This window comes from Erpetoichthys calabaricus, chromosome 3 (genome assembly GCF_900747795.2).
Source record: "Erpetoichthys calabaricus chromosome 3, fErpCal1.3, whole genome shotgun sequence".
Lineage (NCBI taxonomy): Eukaryota > Metazoa > Chordata > Cladistia > Polypteriformes > Polypteridae > Erpetoichthys > Erpetoichthys calabaricus.
In genome coordinates, this window is record NC_041396.2 from 195,594,071 (window position 1) to 195,612,021 (window position 17,951).

The following is a 17,951-nucleotide window of genomic DNA, read 5'->3' on the forward strand; positions in this document are numbered from 1 at the left end:
ATAATCCGGGAATGTGTGACATTATTGGATCAATGGTATAAATAAACAATGCATGCATTTCCAGGGTGTCTGAGATTAAAATAATAATTTAAAAAAAACAATGTTGGTGTACGACTAAAAAGAAAACTGGTTAACAAAATTGCTTCTGGTGTTAAGGTATTTGATTTTTGATCAGTGTTTTGAACTTGACCACAATCGGTTAGACTTTGATCAGCTTGACTTTCTGATTATATCTCATCTTCTAATTCTTTTAATTAAATTATTCTCACTGCTTTCTTCTGAGTCAGTACAGTCAGCATTCAACTTATATTGTTAGGTGTCAATAAAAATTAACCATGCCCTCAGGTAGTGTTCAGCAGATCAAAATGCTGATGGATTTGGTCTTTTATACTACAACCCCAAATCAAAAAAAAGCTGGGATGGTATGGAAATAAAAAATAAAGCAGTGGTTCTTACTTTTTATTTGAGTTTATTTTGATGAACCCAAGGTATTTCGTGTTGTCTTGTCAACTTCATTTCATTTGTTAATATACATCCATTCATGCATTTCAGGCCTATAAAGCATACAAAAAAGTTGGGATGGTAAAGCATTTACCACTTTGTAATGTCGCCATTCCTTCTCACAACACTTAAAAGACGTTTTGGCACTGAGGATACTAAGCAATGAATCATTTCACGTGTTATTTTGTCCCATTCTTCTTGCAAATATGTCTTAAGGTGTACAACAGTACTGGGTCATCATTGTTGCATTTTTCATTTCAAAATTCTCCACACATTCTCTCTTAGGGACACGTCAGGACTACAGGCAGGCCAGTCAAGTAGCTGTACCCTCTTCTTCCGCAGCTATGCGTTTGTAATCTGTCCAAAATGTGGTTTTTGCATTGTCTTCTTGAAAAATGCGTAGATGCCCCTGGAAAAGATGTCATCTTGAAGGGAGCATATGTTGCTCTAAATTCTCAATCTACTTTACTACATTAATGCTGCCACCACAAAAGTATAAATTACCTTTGCCAAGGGCAATGATACAACCCCATACCATGACAGTCCCTGGCATTTAGACTTGTTGCTGATAACACTCTGGATGGTTCTTTTCGTCTTTGGTCCGGAGCACACGGCATCCATTTCTTCCAGTAGTGATTCGTCTGACCGCATGTTTCCACTATGTGATGCTCCATCCCAGATGCCTCCAAGCCCAGAGAAGTCAACACTGCTTCTGAACATGGTTAACATAAGGTGCCTTTTTTGCACAGTAAAGTTTTAACTGGCATTTGTGAATGTAACTACATATTGCAGTGCTTGGCAAAGGTTTGCTAAAGTAATCCCTTGCTCATTGGGTTGTATCAGCTATTGATGAGTGACTGTTCTTGATGCAGAGCTGTATGAGGGATCAGAGATCACGTATGTTCAGCTTAGGCTTGCGCTTTTGCCCTTTACACACTGAAATTCCTCCAGATTCCTTGAATTGTTTAATGATGTTATGCCCTGTAGAGGGAGAAATATGCAAATCCCTTCCAATCTTTCTTTTGTTTTCTCATGCATTTGTTGACAAACTGGAGATCCTCTGCCCATCTTTTCTCCTCACAGACTCAGCCCTTCATGGATACTGCTTTTGTACCAAGTGATGATTATAATCACCTGTTGACATCACCTGTTTGAAATCACATCATTATTTAATTTGTTTACCTCATTACTGGCCCTAATTTGCCTCCTGTCCCAACTTTTTTGGAATGTGTTGCATGCCTGTAATATAGGAATGGATGTATATTAGCAAATGAAATGCAGTTGACAAGACAAAGCATGAAATATCTTGGGTTCGTACTGTCTTCAATGAGATAAAAGTCAAAGTAAATTTAGGAATCACTATTTATTTATTTGTTTATTTTATTTTGCACTTTTCATATCATCCCAACTTTTTCTGGTTTGGTGTGGTATATAATCAGCTGATAGTAGTTAAGGCTCAACTCCATTCATTTGTATAATGTGTCAGGGTGGATTAAAAAATAGATAATACTCATGGTAATGAATAAGTAATGTTACCAACACTTTTTTGTTAGATCTTTTATTTCTCTATTGATCATTACAGTATGCTTCCTCCTGTCTAAGATTTGAGGTTGATATCAAGATGCACACAATAATATCAGGAAAAACTGACAATGATGAGAACAGTTTGACAGAAACTGTACTCTTGCCTTTTCACTAAAGGAGGGTCATTGCCCATTGAACAGATGAAGACATCTTACCTATTCTCCAAAGGGAAATAAAGATTCTTAAAAAAAAAAAGAAAGAAATAATTGGATTATTTATTTGATAATTATAAATGTGTGCCCAGAAGCATAGCTGATGTGGTTACATGCTTTAAAACTGAATAACTAAAATCATAGACTAGACTTGTTTTTAAGGCTACTGCTTGACAAACCTTTTCCAAAGGTTTAACAGATTCCAACCCTTAACATACTGTATTAGCATACCCTTCTGTCTAAAACAGTCATGAGCTGCCACCATTACGGTTGTGTATTTTATTGCTTTCAATGCAGTGGTTGATCAGAATTAACACTAGAATTACCAAAGCCTACTAAAAAACTTGCAAACCCAGCCCACCTTAAATCCCTTCGCACCTCTCCATCAGCGTCTTCAGGCTGCTTGTTTTGATCGACATATTTACATGATAAAAGACGCTGACAGAGACGTGCGAAGGGATTTAAGGTGGGCCAGGTTTACGAGTTTTTTCATAGGCTTTGCTAGTTCTAGTGTTAAGTGGAAAACATTGAAAGTGCATTGTTACAAATGATGGTCCTGCCATAGTTGCTTTTGTATATTACTTCTCAGTAATTTTGTTTTCATTAATAATGTTTTAAATAGTTAGTACAGTACGGTATGTTATATAGAGAACAATGTGGCAGTATTGGTGTATTTCCATGCTTGGTCCCTATCTTGTTCCGTAGTGCTGTCATGATGGGCTAAAGTCCCATGTAACCCTGTACTTGGATTAAGCAGATTTGAAAATGGAGGAATGATAAACCATATTATAATTGAGCTTTGTTGTGCAGTTCAAATAACATAAATAATAATAAAAAACATCAGTTGATTTGTGCTAGAAAAGCAAACCCAAGAGAACCAAATATGGTATGTTTATAGATTGATACTAACTACACATTCATGAATAAACAAGATCAGCTGTTACATATTTACTCAAAGTAATAAACTGATAAAAACAGGCTTTGCTCTTATGTTGCATATCACCTAATGTATTAATATTTTAAATCTGTTTTTGTTATTTTATAATTTTCTTTCTTTTTTGTTTCTTTGAAAGATTATTATAAGGAAACTGATTTAGCCATCTTATTTAAAATGTGCAGTTTATTGTGCAATAGATATTAAAAAAAACATTCAGTTTTCTTCTACAACTGTATCCAACTGTAATCATCATCATTTTTCATTTTCTCCAGAAATCTAAAATTTCAACTTATGATAAGATGTGGGAATTTATGAGCAGCAGAAGACATTCTGTGCTTGTCAAAAACAATGAAGAAGGGATCCAGCGTGTACTCACCTCTGATTATGCCTTTTTAATGGAGTCAACGACCATTGAGTTTGTTACACAGCGGAACTGTAACCTGACGCAGATTGGAGGCCTAATAGATTCCAAGGCGTATGGAGTTGGCACTCCCATGGGTATGTTGCATGTCTGACTTTTGAACTTTCTCCATTAATCATTGTTAGTAGCAATGAAAAGGCATGTTGGCATCAAAATGACATTAGCTATTTGTAAAGCCATTTAATCAGAAAATACTTGCAGCCATTCATTAAAGATTTGTCTATGTTATACCCAGTAAGCACAAATTTCATTAAACTTAAATTTTAGAAAACAATGTAAATTACATAATTTTAATTTATATAAACGAGACATACAATGTGTTAAATAAAATACAGCACCAGTGTCTAATATACTATCTAACGTGAATAACTAATGTTATAACTCTGAGGTTAACAGCTGGCTGTATAACAACTTTGAATCTTTTGGGCAGTGGTAGCTTTGGGATTTCATTAAAAATTATTTCTGAATAAGAAGCATGTTCTTGTTGTTCATGTAGCATAACATTTCATTAGATGGTGCTGAATGTTTATAATCGCTCATTGGTGACTGAGTTTGGATTTCTGCTTATGTTTGACCTGTGATGTATTGGCATTCCATCTAAGGTTGGTTAGTATAATTCACTTGTTGTTGCCTATAGTGCACTTTCCTGTGGCCTTTTATTCAGAAAGTTAGCAAATGAATGAATAGATAAGTAGATGAGCAGATGTTTTTAAGCAAAAGTACATCAGATGCTCTAATATGTTTGATTGTCTAGATGAGCTTTAGAGAAAACACATCTCTTGGAGTCTTGGGTCCTTGTTGAAAGTCTAACAGTCCAAAGTCAACTAGCTACTGTCATTCACCTATAATCTTTGTAAATTTCCATAAAGGAGATGACATTTGTCAGGAGCCTGCAATTGGTAAAAACACTTAATAATAATCTTTCTATATATAAAACAACAAAACGTATTGTGTCCATCCATATCTCAGCATAACATACTAAACTGTCCAGTGTCCTTTTTGCCAAGATGTAATATCGCAGCATTTACATGTATCAACGTCATTCATGTCATCTGGATTCCAGAAGAATATCTTTTAAATAGTAGTTACTTTGAATTAACCCCATCAGGAAATAATACAACCTGAAATGAATTCTCCTTTAATTGATGAGCGAGCAAAACATGAGAAAGAAGTTTAAAAACAAAAGGGCAGAATGACCAAAAGAAAGTCGAGCTAGAATGTCAAATGAGTAGAGACAGCAAGAAGCACAAAGAAAGAGGAAATTAAAAGTTAGCAACTACAAATGACCAGACCCCACATATATTCCAAATATTTTATGGAAAACATTAGATCAGTCAACAGCTCCTTAGTATTTGCATCTCTGAATGCCCGAATTGCACATCCGCCTGGTTTTTGTCGTATTGTTTTAGGATTAATGGTGCGATTTACCATCATGTAGGTACATTACATCCAGCTAATGGAGAAAGAACACAGTACAAAGAATCTTTACTGTCTATACTAAAGACTGCAGATTTAGTTTTATACAACCTCAATCAGTAATATATGAAGCAATAAAAATTATAAATACTGTACAGAAATTGTCACTTGACACTTCCAATAACATAGGCACAATTTCTGCTCTATCAGACGATACTGACTTTAATAGAAATGGTACACTTTGCAACCCTAATATAACAATTAGATATAGATTCACTTTTCTATTTTTTTTACTTCCATTCTCTTCTTATTCTACCAATGTGCCAACTTTACTAAATGGGTATTTTACTAGTTGTAGTAATAATAATAATAAGGATACATTTTAATTATGTGGCATTGTAAGAGGCATCTTTTTGAATAAAAAAGGAAGTTTAGCTTTCATCCAGATATTTGCTAAATATATGTTGAAACAGTGTGATCGGGTAACACAGTGACTAGTGTTCATCCTGCAAATTACTGGTGGCTCAGGTCAATGTAAAAAGGGGCAGAATATGATTTACTTTACAGCACATGAAGGACAAAATGTATTTATAAAACAGGAAAATGATCGCGTTTGACGGTATTTCTGGTCATCTTTCATGAAGGTTCATAAATGGCCTTAGGATTTAGTAACAAATGATGGCCAGTCAAATGTGCACTTTTTCATATAAAAGAAGAAAAAGTAACACAAACGTAACAGACTTTTTGTATTGCATTACATTTTGTAATAAGTAACTATATCGTACATTTAGTTACTTTTTTGTATCTAATGAGTAATGTAACTAATTTAGTTTTAAAAGAAACATTCCCCATGCTGCTTGGATGATGCAGGCTCCACGCTTGCTTTCAAATTCATAGTTGTCATTGATGATGTTTAATGGGAGAGTTTTGCCAAGGAAGGACTCCTTAAGAGTACTCGTGCATGTAAACAATTCTGCCCTAACTGGGTTACTAACCTTATCCCTGTTTAGTGTCTGCATATAAACACACTCGATGACAGTATAATTGATGACATTCGTTCTTTATCTTGGCAAGGGTAATGGAAATATTTCATGTGAATTCCATTAACAGTGGAGCATTTAAATACTGGACCGTGACATGTGCATATAGAGCTGCCATATATAGTGATTTTAGTCTTTAATTCCTCCACCTGTTTTCATTACCCATGTCTAGGCTTTTTTTAGATATGCTTCAGATTTGTCTAGTTAATTTGTGATAATTTTAGGCTATTAAATTTGTAGAGCATAGTTCTAATGTTATACAATATATAAAATTTGGAAGTTGGACAAGTTTGATTTTATTGATACAATAAGAAACAGTTGTATTGATGAATATAAGAATATAACATGAAGAATATCACCTCACTCCCCCATCTCCTTTTTTTACAGTATTCTACTTTACTGAAGCACCAAAAACACCAATGTAAGGTTTTACAAATACGCAGGACCAAGTGTAACTAATATAGGAGTGGGAACTAATATTATGTTTGTGCTAGGTGTGCTATGATTTTTGTTTGTATTTTATATCTATGTTCAGATTGGCATTATTTTGACATCACCATTGCTTGTTGGATCATCATGTCGCTCCGTCATTCTTGCACATGCAACAGAATATGAACTTGATAGTGATGTTATGGCAATCATTTGTCATATAAAAGAAACAAGTTGACAATTTTTTGTGGTTTTGGATAAGTCAAATAGTGTCTATATTACATATGTTTCTAAGTAATGTGTGTGTTATGTGCTAGTATATTTTCTGCATTATTCTATTTTAGCACTTTTTTCTATGTGTGTTTCTTGACTGCATTTTTGGAGGAATTTGCTTCTTCTACTTGGTTTCAGCTGCTCCAATTTAGGAGTCGCCATAGCAGATCATCTGTCTCAATCTATCCCTGTCTTTTACCAATCTGGTATGAACATTCTGTTTCTCATCCTCATGTTTGATTTCTCACAGATTTTATGTCAGATGCCCTTCCTGATGCAACCCTTCCCAGTTTACCAGGGCTAGGGGCCAGCACTAAGACCACACTGGTTTGTTCGACCCCAGTGACTGCGTTAATTTGCTGTTCTACTTTTTTCACTTGGTGTTTTTAGTCTCACTTTTTTATGCTTATTGATACAGAGGATTTCCCCCAGCATGGGCCACAATCATATAGCAGGGTAAACATAAAGATATCCATGCAAAATTATGTTTATTATGTGTGAAAAAGAAGAACTTTAAAAGTCTCTAAACAGAACTATCCAGCCTGGGCCAGATCTAAAGTGGATACTATGGAAAACATGAAATGAACCATTTTGATTGTTAATGTCAACAGTGACATTCTATTCAGTCTGTATTGGATTGACCTCAGATTTAGCCTATTTTATGTAATATGTTCAATGTGAATTTCCCCATTATTAGATTTTGGATTATGGGAACCTAAGCCAATATAAAGGTAATGTATCTTTAACATCATAGAACCATACACATACATACATAGAGATATTCCCTGGAGACCTCCAAGGCAGACTGTCCTCTGTCTTAGAGCATGATTTATGGTTCAATTAGTTTTGTAATGTACCACGTGCAGGTAGCATGTATGCACTAAGATATTAATTAGTCTCATTTGAGGAGACATGTGTGCTTTATAAGATGATCAAAATGGAATTAAAAACAGTTGGTATTCCGAGTCTGTGCCATTGCTTAAAGCTATAAAAGGAGGATTGGAAATGCCAGACGGAACTGTTTGTGGATGGGATTTAGAGAAAAAGATCTAAAGTGAACAAACAAGTGCTGAAATCCAGTAAATACTGAAATATTCTTTCAGTTCACCTCATTAGAACTCTGAGGAATAATATAATGTCTGTAACGTTAAAGCAGACCATGTGTGTATCATGAACCAGTATAAGACTATCATTTTTTTTTCATGTAAAAATGTCAAACAGTTCTCTGGTTCTGAAACCTAGGGGCAGAAATCCTACAGATTTCATTCTACAAATGCAATCTATAAATTTATTTAGAATCCCTAGTTAAATCAATGTTCTTATTTTAAAGTTCACAAAAAAATTCAAAATCACACTCATTTAAAAAAAAAAAAAATTGTACTTTTACCTCAACATTACAGCAAATAATTTGGCAGACTCCCACTGCTTATCGCTTAGCACTTCATACATCTGCCATATGTGCTTCCCAAAATACTTTACTCACCTCAGTATGGATCCTTTAGTGAGCAGCCCATGCAAAATCTTCTGCTAGAAATTTCTTAATCCTCCTACTCTGTAAAACAAAAACCCTCTTCTGCTTTTTAATTCCTTATATCAGTATCCAGGTCCTCCTCTTTGTTCTGTTACCTGCAACAAATATATGGCCTGCTTCATTATCATATGCCCCTATCTTACAATTCATAGTTATTGAGACTAGCTGTAAGAGAACACTTGCTGTTTGCACCACAATGTAGCCTCTGTCTCTTGTAGTGGATGGTTCAGCCATTTCTAAGGTGGTATATGTTATTCTGCAATCATTTTGGATACCATGTGCCCAGCATTGTTGCCATCCCACATCTTTAAGCACTGGGTTTTCATCTGTGTAGACTACAGATGTCATTGGATGCTGGAAACACAAGACAAATAGTAGTGGAGAACCATTCCTCTTTATTAATTGGTTCAGTTTAGAAGTTAAAATAAAGCTTGTCCTATCGCTTGCGAAAGGAGATTTTTAATTTTTCTGAAGTATTTATCTCTCTCCCTATTTCTCTGTAGGACCTTAAAGTGAGTTATACCCTCCAAACTTTTCTATATGCAGTATGTAAGGGCAAAGAACCATAAATGACCTGGGCATCCCAGAACTCTTTCCTATCAGCATATAGAGAAAAGTCAAGCAAAATGAGACCTTTTATTGGCTAACTAAAAAGATTACAATATGGAAGCTTTCGAGGCAACTCAAGCCCCTTTTTCAGGCAAGAGTTGGGTCGAAAGCTTGCATATTGTAATCTTTTTAGTTAGCCAATAAAAGGTGTCATTTTGCTTGACTTTTCTCTACATTCATAATGGCTAACATGGTACAACACCCTAGTACTACTACCAGCATATCTAATGCACAGTACAATCAATGTTCTATTATCAAGCTAAATTCCCTACCCAAGAGTTTTCAGATGAATGTCCTCATTTCTGTATACTTTACTATGTACACATAATTTTTCACTTTTCATAACAAATATAAAGCTGCTCTGGTGTTGTATAAAATTATAAAAATGCACATTGGGAAATGTAATTATTTATGTCAATAAATTACGTGGAACTATAAAAGAGCAGGTATGGTAAATTATATGTTCAAATTAAATAGTAAGACATTATAACAAAATGTTGTAGTACTAGGGTGTTGTACCGTGTTAGCCATTATGAATGTAGAGAAAAGCCAAGCAAAATGACACCTTTTATTGGCTAACTAGAAAGATTACAATATGCAAGCTTTCGAGGCAACTCAGGCCCCTTCTTCAGGCAAGATGTAATCATTACATCTTGCCTGAAGAAGGGGCCTGAGTTGCCTCGAAAGCTTGCATATTGTAATCTTTCTAGTTAGCCAATAAAAGGTGTCATTTTGCTTGGCTTTTCTCTAACAAAATGTTGTAAACTTTTGCCTTAAATCCCAGCTTAAACATTGATTTTGAAAAACAAGTAGTGAATACCTCTTGAGTGAACTGCATTAGTTGCCTTGATACTTTAACCAGATCATTTTCATTCTGTTTCAATAGCTGCCTTTATGTATATTACAGTTTGCTAACTCTGTTTGTATTGATAAATCTTGGGCAATATGTTCATCCTTTTGAAATGATTTCAATTAAAATTACATCTTCTCAAATGTCAGATATGGCATTGCACTTTGGATGAAGGACACATCTGTGCGAAATACTAAAATTTTAAAGTGACTTTAAGAACCTGAACACAGTAAGAATGTGTTACTAGAAAACGAATTAAAAAAACACATCCTATCATCATGTACAGTACATCACTAGAACAATGACAAAGCTCCTGTTAATTTGTCGAACATCACTTAGTAATACAGATACCAGAAATCCAACATTGCATGGGTAAAAACAGACCTGTGCTAAGAGTTCATCTTGAACTTTGGAGTATTCCTGTCGTTGAAGATAACCTCAAGCAATTGGCTTTATTTTCCTAGGATCCTTTCCTCCCCTGTGTGATGTCTTTCCAAGTTAGCCATAGCCAGACACTGCCCATCTTTTCAGCTTGGCCCCTTTACTCCAATGCTTCTTAATAGACATTTTACAGATGATTCCACAAAGTCTCAACATCCTACTTCTACGGGTAGATGACCATCCTCTGTCCTACTCCAGTACACTATTCCTTCAAACATGTGTACTTCCCTCTTGCTCTCATGGGCTTCCTCTGCTCAAACCTCCCAAGGAACACGGAAAATGGCTGTTTTTGTGTGTGTAGACCACAGCACAATATTTAGCTGGATAGAGGTCATAGTAATCTTCTTCGAAAACTGGAGCTACCAATCAGTGTCCACTTTCATGTTCCAGCTCCAGTACTTCCTGGTGTCAGAACTGACTTCCTTCTATTGCCAGTAAATCCCCCCTTGCCTAATAAAGGGGATTAACTGCTGGTGGTGTGAATGGTGAGGTCTGTTTGCTTCTCATCTGCCTACTACCAGGATCTCTGCTCCCATCTGTAAAGAATTGTGCCAGCACCACCTTGCAGCTGAATAGCATACATGCTGGGGTGTTATGTTTGGGGCACTGCATAGGTGCATTTGACATATATCTTTCCAGCTCAGTTCCCTGTTGACTACCCCTCCCATGTTGTCCAGCCTCCTGTTTTTGCTGCCTTACTTCTTTGATTTCAAATGAGTTCTTCTTCCATCCTGACTACCTCTGAGATAACCAGATCTTTCCAATCTTTTCTTATCGTTGAAGACTATATCGCTTGAGCTGTTCTCCATTTATAACTCATTCTCCCTGCTTTGTGGTCTTCCCACCATTTCCTGGTGCTTCAGGTTACTAATGACTTGATCAACATTTAGCTCAGATCTCCACTTACAATTTGTTTGTACCTGGGTCTTGGTATTCCATAAAGATTAGTCTGGCAACTCTCACAGCTCTAACACCAGACTTGTAGCCCAGAATAATTTCCTGATGTAGTTGTTGACCTCCCCATCTTTCCTCAGTGCTGCTACACAGAGCTTAAGGCCGGATTTATACTTCACGCGACGTGACGCATGCTGCAGCGGACACTCATGCTACGCAAGCGTTGTAGTGTTTATTCTTGCGTGCGTACTTTGCGTAAATCTGGAGGAATCCACCAGCTGGCAGTGCGAGATATTATCATGGTGAGAACAGGTTCGGCTTTGTTGTGTTGTGAATTGCCTGGAACACCCATTAAATTCCGAGGACACTTTACCGCAATATCTCTGAAAAGGATGTTTAATGATTAAATCGATCAGTCCAGGGATTTGTCCATTTCAGCTAGCATTGGGCACGAGGCAGAAACAATCCCTGGACAAGGCATCAGCTCATCGCAAGGTGAATACAAGCACTCACATACACTAGCATAATTTTAGTGTAACCAAATCTGCATATCTTTGGAAGGAAACCGGAGCACACTGAGGAAACCCAGCAGGAAAACATGTAAACTCCAGGCAGGGAATATCAGCGATGTGACTCCCTGCAAGACAGCAGCGCTAACGCTCCGCCACCATGTAACCCCCATGTGTGTAGTTATTAACAGTATTCATTATTTAAACAAAATTTCCGATTTATCTGTAACATGTAACATACATACTTTAATGCATTTCATCATGAAAGTGATATCAAGTATAAATCTAAGGATTCTAAATGTGCTGAGAGTTAGAATATCATACATTTAATGTGCTCGATGTGGCAATCTATAGCTGGCGATCCGCTACTGTCAGGACCGGATGGAAGCCCTAGAAAAAAAGACGGCACAGAAGATGGTATGTGAGACTTTTAAAATGTATCATGTCATTACGATTGGGAATATGCGACGCTTGAATATAAAAGCACCATGAATACATCCATATGTCGGCATTTTGCTTCACCACATCGAACCATTCATCAAACATCGAAGCGCGCACACCGATCTCGTAGGATCCGCAAAGCGGCTTTCTGTCACATGTAGATAGTAAACAGAGACTCTGACATCACATTCCGACTTTTAGCACACTGTGCCCCCCGACTTTTTGCTGGTACTGCAACTCGCGCACGCGTCTCGTTAATTTTTGAGGACCTACTCAGAGGATGCATCAAATGAACGCTGAGAATGTGTGGCAGCCATTATGCGGACGTGTACGCGTTCTGAGCGTGAAGTATAAACGAGCCGTAAGGGGTCACATTAGCCTCTAGTTCAAATGAACTATTAGCACCAGACCTTGTATCTCCCTGGGATTTGGCATTGGCCTATTCTCTATTCTTAAGTTGCATTGTAATTTCTCTTCCATCCACAAGCTGGAGAAGAGAGCAATGAGACAAACCAAGTGTATGCATATTTGTGCTTGCATCACCTGTTTGCAGAGTAGTCTGTCCATAAAAGTAAATAATGTTTTGTAGACTAGAGACCTTTTCTATGAATAAAAGGAGTAATTTGCTTGTATGGAAGTGGTTTGCTTTGTCAGCTTCTTCATAAGCAGGGTTATATTGAAAGGCTTAGAAAATAGATGTCAGGTAATATTAAATTGATTATTTGTGTTTGAGTTGCTCTTTGGTTATATCGTTAGATTTTGCTATTGTAAGAAGTGACTACACTCTTTTACATTTTCCACATTAAAATATTGACTTTTGAAGTACCCTGTGACCTCCTCAATACAAATAGTCTACATGCACATCTACAATAGAGAAATAAGAATAATGCAGAAATGCAATAAACCTAAACTTCTAAGTATGAAGGTCAAGTACAGAAACCCTTAATTATGTCATATGCACGACCTTGCCTGGGTTAAAGGCTTCACTTCATTGTCACTTCCATCCACATTAACTTATTAGGGACGCGTTCAGATATAGATGAGTATTCATTGTTACCATAATCAAATTGGGATTGGGGTAAAACAACACCATTATTCACAATTCACAAAGAGACAGTTTAAAGTTTCCAGTCAGGTTTTCTAGCAAGTGTTTTGAATGGTGGAACTAGAGAAAACCCACAGAAAGAAGTGCAAACTCTAAACAGCTCAGATTAGAACCAACAAATCTGTTGAAGTGACTTAGCCATGTCCAAAAAATATGCAGATTAGGTTGATTAGTGACTCTAAATCAGTCCAGTATAAGTGTGTATACTAGGTGATGGTCTAGTGCTCTGTTCAGGATGGGGTCCTTCACTCAGTGTTACATGCATACTTTATTGGCATAATTTGGAAAACTGACAATTGCCTTGTATCATTATGTTTGTGACATGTGCATTATTATTGCCATATTGGCCAGCATATGTTTAATGTCACCTTTTTGTATTATAATTTTAACAGCTTCACCATTGCTGAGGACTATGGGTCAGTGATATAACAGCAGTCATTATATGTGTGTGTTTTAACCAAGCACTATCATGCATCAGTTTTGATGCAGTTTTACTTTATCCAAGATGAAGTATGCATACTGTATATATACAGTATGTATAAGTAAATATTAAGCTGACAGAGCATTAATGGCATTATTTTAGTTGACTCATCAGCTGCATACAGTGGTAGGCTGAGCTAGAGAAGAGACATTTTTGATATTTTTTATGTGTTTTTATTTTGTTTTATTTTATGATCTTCTGTTACATACAGCTGCAAATTCAGCACTGTGTGTTGGTTTGCTGGATGTCTGAGCTCATGCACTTACTGGTTCCACCTTACGTGAGTCTGATCAATGCAACCTGCATTTGGTTTCTTATAGTGTAAACCTGTGGGGCCTCATTGTGCAGGATGAAGTTCTGTTTGTTCATGCCTGTTGGTTTTGAACTCTCAGGCATATATGTTGTGAATTGAAATTGCTGTAGGGCTTTATTTATATTGTAATTTGTATTGCAATCACACATCATCTCTCCAATCCCATGAAAATTCCAGTACCCCCTGCTAATTTTTTTTTCTAGTTGAGAACCCAGCTGTGCCTGTTCATGCATGTGTGTTATCCTAATTTCACAGTGTCCAGTCATTTGGTCTGGCTGCGCTCCAATTGGAAAAACAAAAGAAGTGAAACCAGTTGTATGTGAAATATTGCAAGTCACCTTGGATAAAGGCATCCGCCAAATAAGTAAATATAATGTAACAAACTCTGCCCGTTCTCCACTTTTGAACTGCTGCTCACCAAAAGATCTCTGCATGTCACTTCAAGCTATTCCTGGGCTAAATAGTGCAATAAAAAATTTTGTGTCTTACAATAGTTGTTACATATTTATGCCCACACTTCCCAACATGAAATTAGTTTTCTTAAGTGTCATGTTACTTGTATTCCATGGTGCCATCCAATGATGAAAGTTGTGGAATTACATTAAAACAACAGCAAGAGGTATGTGTCTTTCATATTATGTCCAGAGAAGTAAGCCCACCATGAGAAATGCCCTCTAGTTATCAAGTTGTCTGCACAGAATATTAATAAAATACAACCATGTATGAAAAATAACACACAGACATTAAGCATTTTTGCAGTAGCATTGAGTGATTAGATTAGATAAACTTTATTAATCCCATGGGAAAATTGACATACATACAGCAGCAGAAACATAAAAACACAGATGCAGACTCACAGGTAAATAACACAGCCAATCAATCAATCAATCAATCAAGTCCATGTTTCTCATTTGTGATGCATCTGTTATTTATGTCCAGTTTTATCCAAATTTAGATATTGGGTAACGTCCCATCGTACAATGCATAATATGTATGATCTGCAAGCCTCCAAGCATTTCAACTTGAATATCTTCTCACTGCCTTAAAGACATGTTTATCACATGTGCATGGTTGTGTGTGTGCACAGACAGAAAATACTCAATATATCCAACTGCAGAGACAAAAGTAGTAGAAACATTAGTAGAACAGAAAAAGTAACAAAACTAACATTATTGTGAAAAGTGTATTATAGAAGATTTGTGCACTGAAATAAACTGTTGCCCTATTTAATATTTTTCATGCTTTGCACCAATTTCTGCTTCTGTAGGTTTAAGTCTTTTCCTTGGATAAAAAGAGTTAAAAAAAATTTTGGACGTGAGCATCAGTAGACTTTGTGCACTAGGAACCAAGTTACCCAAACTAATCTATAACATTTTAGTGATTATTTACTGCTCTGAGGCTGATCTTTCTGATCATAAAATTGATCATTACAATAGCAATTAATAAGAATTCATAATTAATTGCAGAATTACGGTATTTGAGAGTTCCTCTAGAGTGCCTCTTTCTCTTGCATGATTTGGCTCAAAAACTAAACATCACATTGGCATCTCATAACAGGCTGAAGTTTCAAGTTTGGTATTTTTCCATCCAGCCATTTTAGCTCTAGACTGTCCTCAAGAAACAGTGACACACAGACACACCCACACAGAGACAGACACACATCCATCATTGAGATATCGATGCTTTCGGTATTGGGGGACCCTAAAACGTTGAGATCCGTCAAAAACTGGAGATCAAAATATTTGACGAATCTAAAGCCTTCGCCCAAACACAGATGATAGGTTATGGTGGGGGAAGGCACAAAGCAAAAATGGATAAATGGATATATAATGGATATATAGTTTAACACAAAATAAATGGCAAGTTGACACCATCATTTGTTCAAAGTAGTACCAATACTACTCATTCTATTATCTTTACTAATTTCTCTATACTGTATGTAGCAATTCGGTAATATGCAATTTTTCAATAAGCCACTTGATTAACTGCATTTAAAATAAACAATTTAATCTTCATTATTTAAGGACAAGACATGTCTTTATCAGGTGACAGAGGTTCTTAATTCTTAATAAATATAGTAAAAGTGACTGTTGATTTCACTTTACTCTTACACTAACATAAAACAAAATGTTATAGCACTAAAGTATTGTAAACTCTCTTGCCATCATTGTGCTTTCTTCTGCTTTGAGACACATGCTGCACATGTTTTGTTTGCTTAGTTTTTCACACATTTGCTGTTGTTGTGTACTGTGTGTGCTTCTCTGCTTGTGTTTCCACACTATCCAACACTTTAAACAGTTTTCATTGCACTTTTGTAATTCAAGTTTTTCTTCTTGCTGTCATGAGGTTGCTCAACAATTCTAGGTTTTAGTTCTTTCACTTCTGTAAAATTTCCATGTAAATTTCTTTGATTTGTTACATGTTGTGTATCTTGGTATGCATTATTTTTTAATATACATGGTGCTCTAGCCCCATACATATCTATACATATTGTATTCATATCTTTACATATGTTTCTGTTTTTGCCAGTTATGCCTTAATTTAATTTACACATTTTTGTTTTACTTTTTTCAAACATTCATACATTTGTATTGTATATGTTATTTTTTATGTCTCTCGATTTGCAGGCATCAGGGCCCTTCGATTTTCACTGTCTTGTGTCTTATGAAAATAAAAATTGTTTGTATTGCTTGCAACACTAGTGTGAAATTTTCATTTAAAAACATTTGCTTAGAAATTTACAGAAAAAGTCTCTCATATTTTCTAGAGCACAGCCTCGATTTTTTTACATTTCAGCTTACCAAAAATAACAAATGATTACATTTCTAAAACACATACAGATTGCATTATTCAAAACTTAATAGTTTGCCACATATTTAAAAATACAGGTTACAGCAGCAGTTACTAAAATTGGCCCTGGGGATTCCTGTCAGGTCAGGTTAGGGAGCATGCACTGATACAGTGTGTTACCACACACACCACATGGGTTGGCAACCCAACAGGCAGACAGGCTGTCCAGTCACCTTAGCTGGATCTTCAGAGTAGCAACAGTCATCAGACCAATAAGATCTGGCCAGTCCCAGGTCTGCACATCTTAGAAAGTGCCACCACTGAAATGCACAAATTAGAAGCTCCTCTGACAACAGAAGAAGATGATTGTCATGCCAGAGAGACAAGTCGTTTCACGCTACTACCTGGAGGGGCCACCTCAAATTGGGTCCTGAGTGCTGTCTTGCAGTAGGAGAAGCTTCAGCACCACACCAGTTCCAATCCCCAACAGGCCTGACCCTTTCGGCTCTCCGGCGGTTTTGACTCTTCAGGGAATGAAGCTCCCGAGGGCTTTTCCCCGGCCCTTTCATAACGCGAACAGCCTTCCTAATCCTGAGGAGAGCATATTGGAGTCCTGTCTGTGGTTTCAGAGTTGTGTGAATTTTTTTTTTACGGTGGCTGGAGTACCAATCCTGCCACCAACCCCCAAGTTTTCCCTGCAAATTGAAGGATCGTTTGCCGGGTGGCTGCAGTTTAACGTCATACCCAGGATTCCTGTGACTTCAGGTTTTTATCCCAACCAATTTTACAATTAGTGCATCACTGTTACTCTTAATTATTGTTTAGAGAGCAGTCATTTTTAATCTCTTATTCTAAGAAGTTTTGACATATTTGTCATTTTGTAGCCAAACCTGAAATGTTTAAGTTTCCTTTAACATTTTCTTTTGATTCAGCTTTTCCAAAGAGTTTTCTCCTTAAATTATATCCCAGTGCTGGCAACACAGAATACTAAAATGGAGAAATTAAATCAGTGCTATATTCACTTGTCTGCTCATTTCTTAATGAGCAAAAAAGTTAAAATGGCAGTCAAGTAATTGCTCCCCTCTAGCTGTCACTGTTTTCTGTGTTTAAAATCTGTGTTTGCACTGCTTATTCCTGATAATCAGTATTAGGGTACCATTAAGGAAACAAATTTTAAATACAACAGAATTACTTTTGTCATCAATACAATGTTCTTGATAAATAATTCAATAAC

At 36.4% G+C, this 17,951-nt stretch overlaps 1 protein-coding gene across 2 annotated transcripts in view; it reads left to right on the forward strand.

Annotated features, from left to right (window-relative positions):
• Positions 1 to 17,951, forward strand: part of grik2 (glutamate receptor, ionotropic, kainate 2) — a 781,987-nt gene that overhangs the window by 716,109 nt on the left and 47,927 nt on the right. For both annotated transcript variants that reach the window (XM_028797642.2, XM_051924105.1), the window contains one exon: positions 3,447 to 3,672. In XM_028797642.2, coding sequence (XP_028653475.1) covers positions 3,447 to 3,672 — 226 coding nt within the window. The remainder of the gene's footprint in view (positions 1 to 3,446; positions 3,673 to 17,951) is intronic.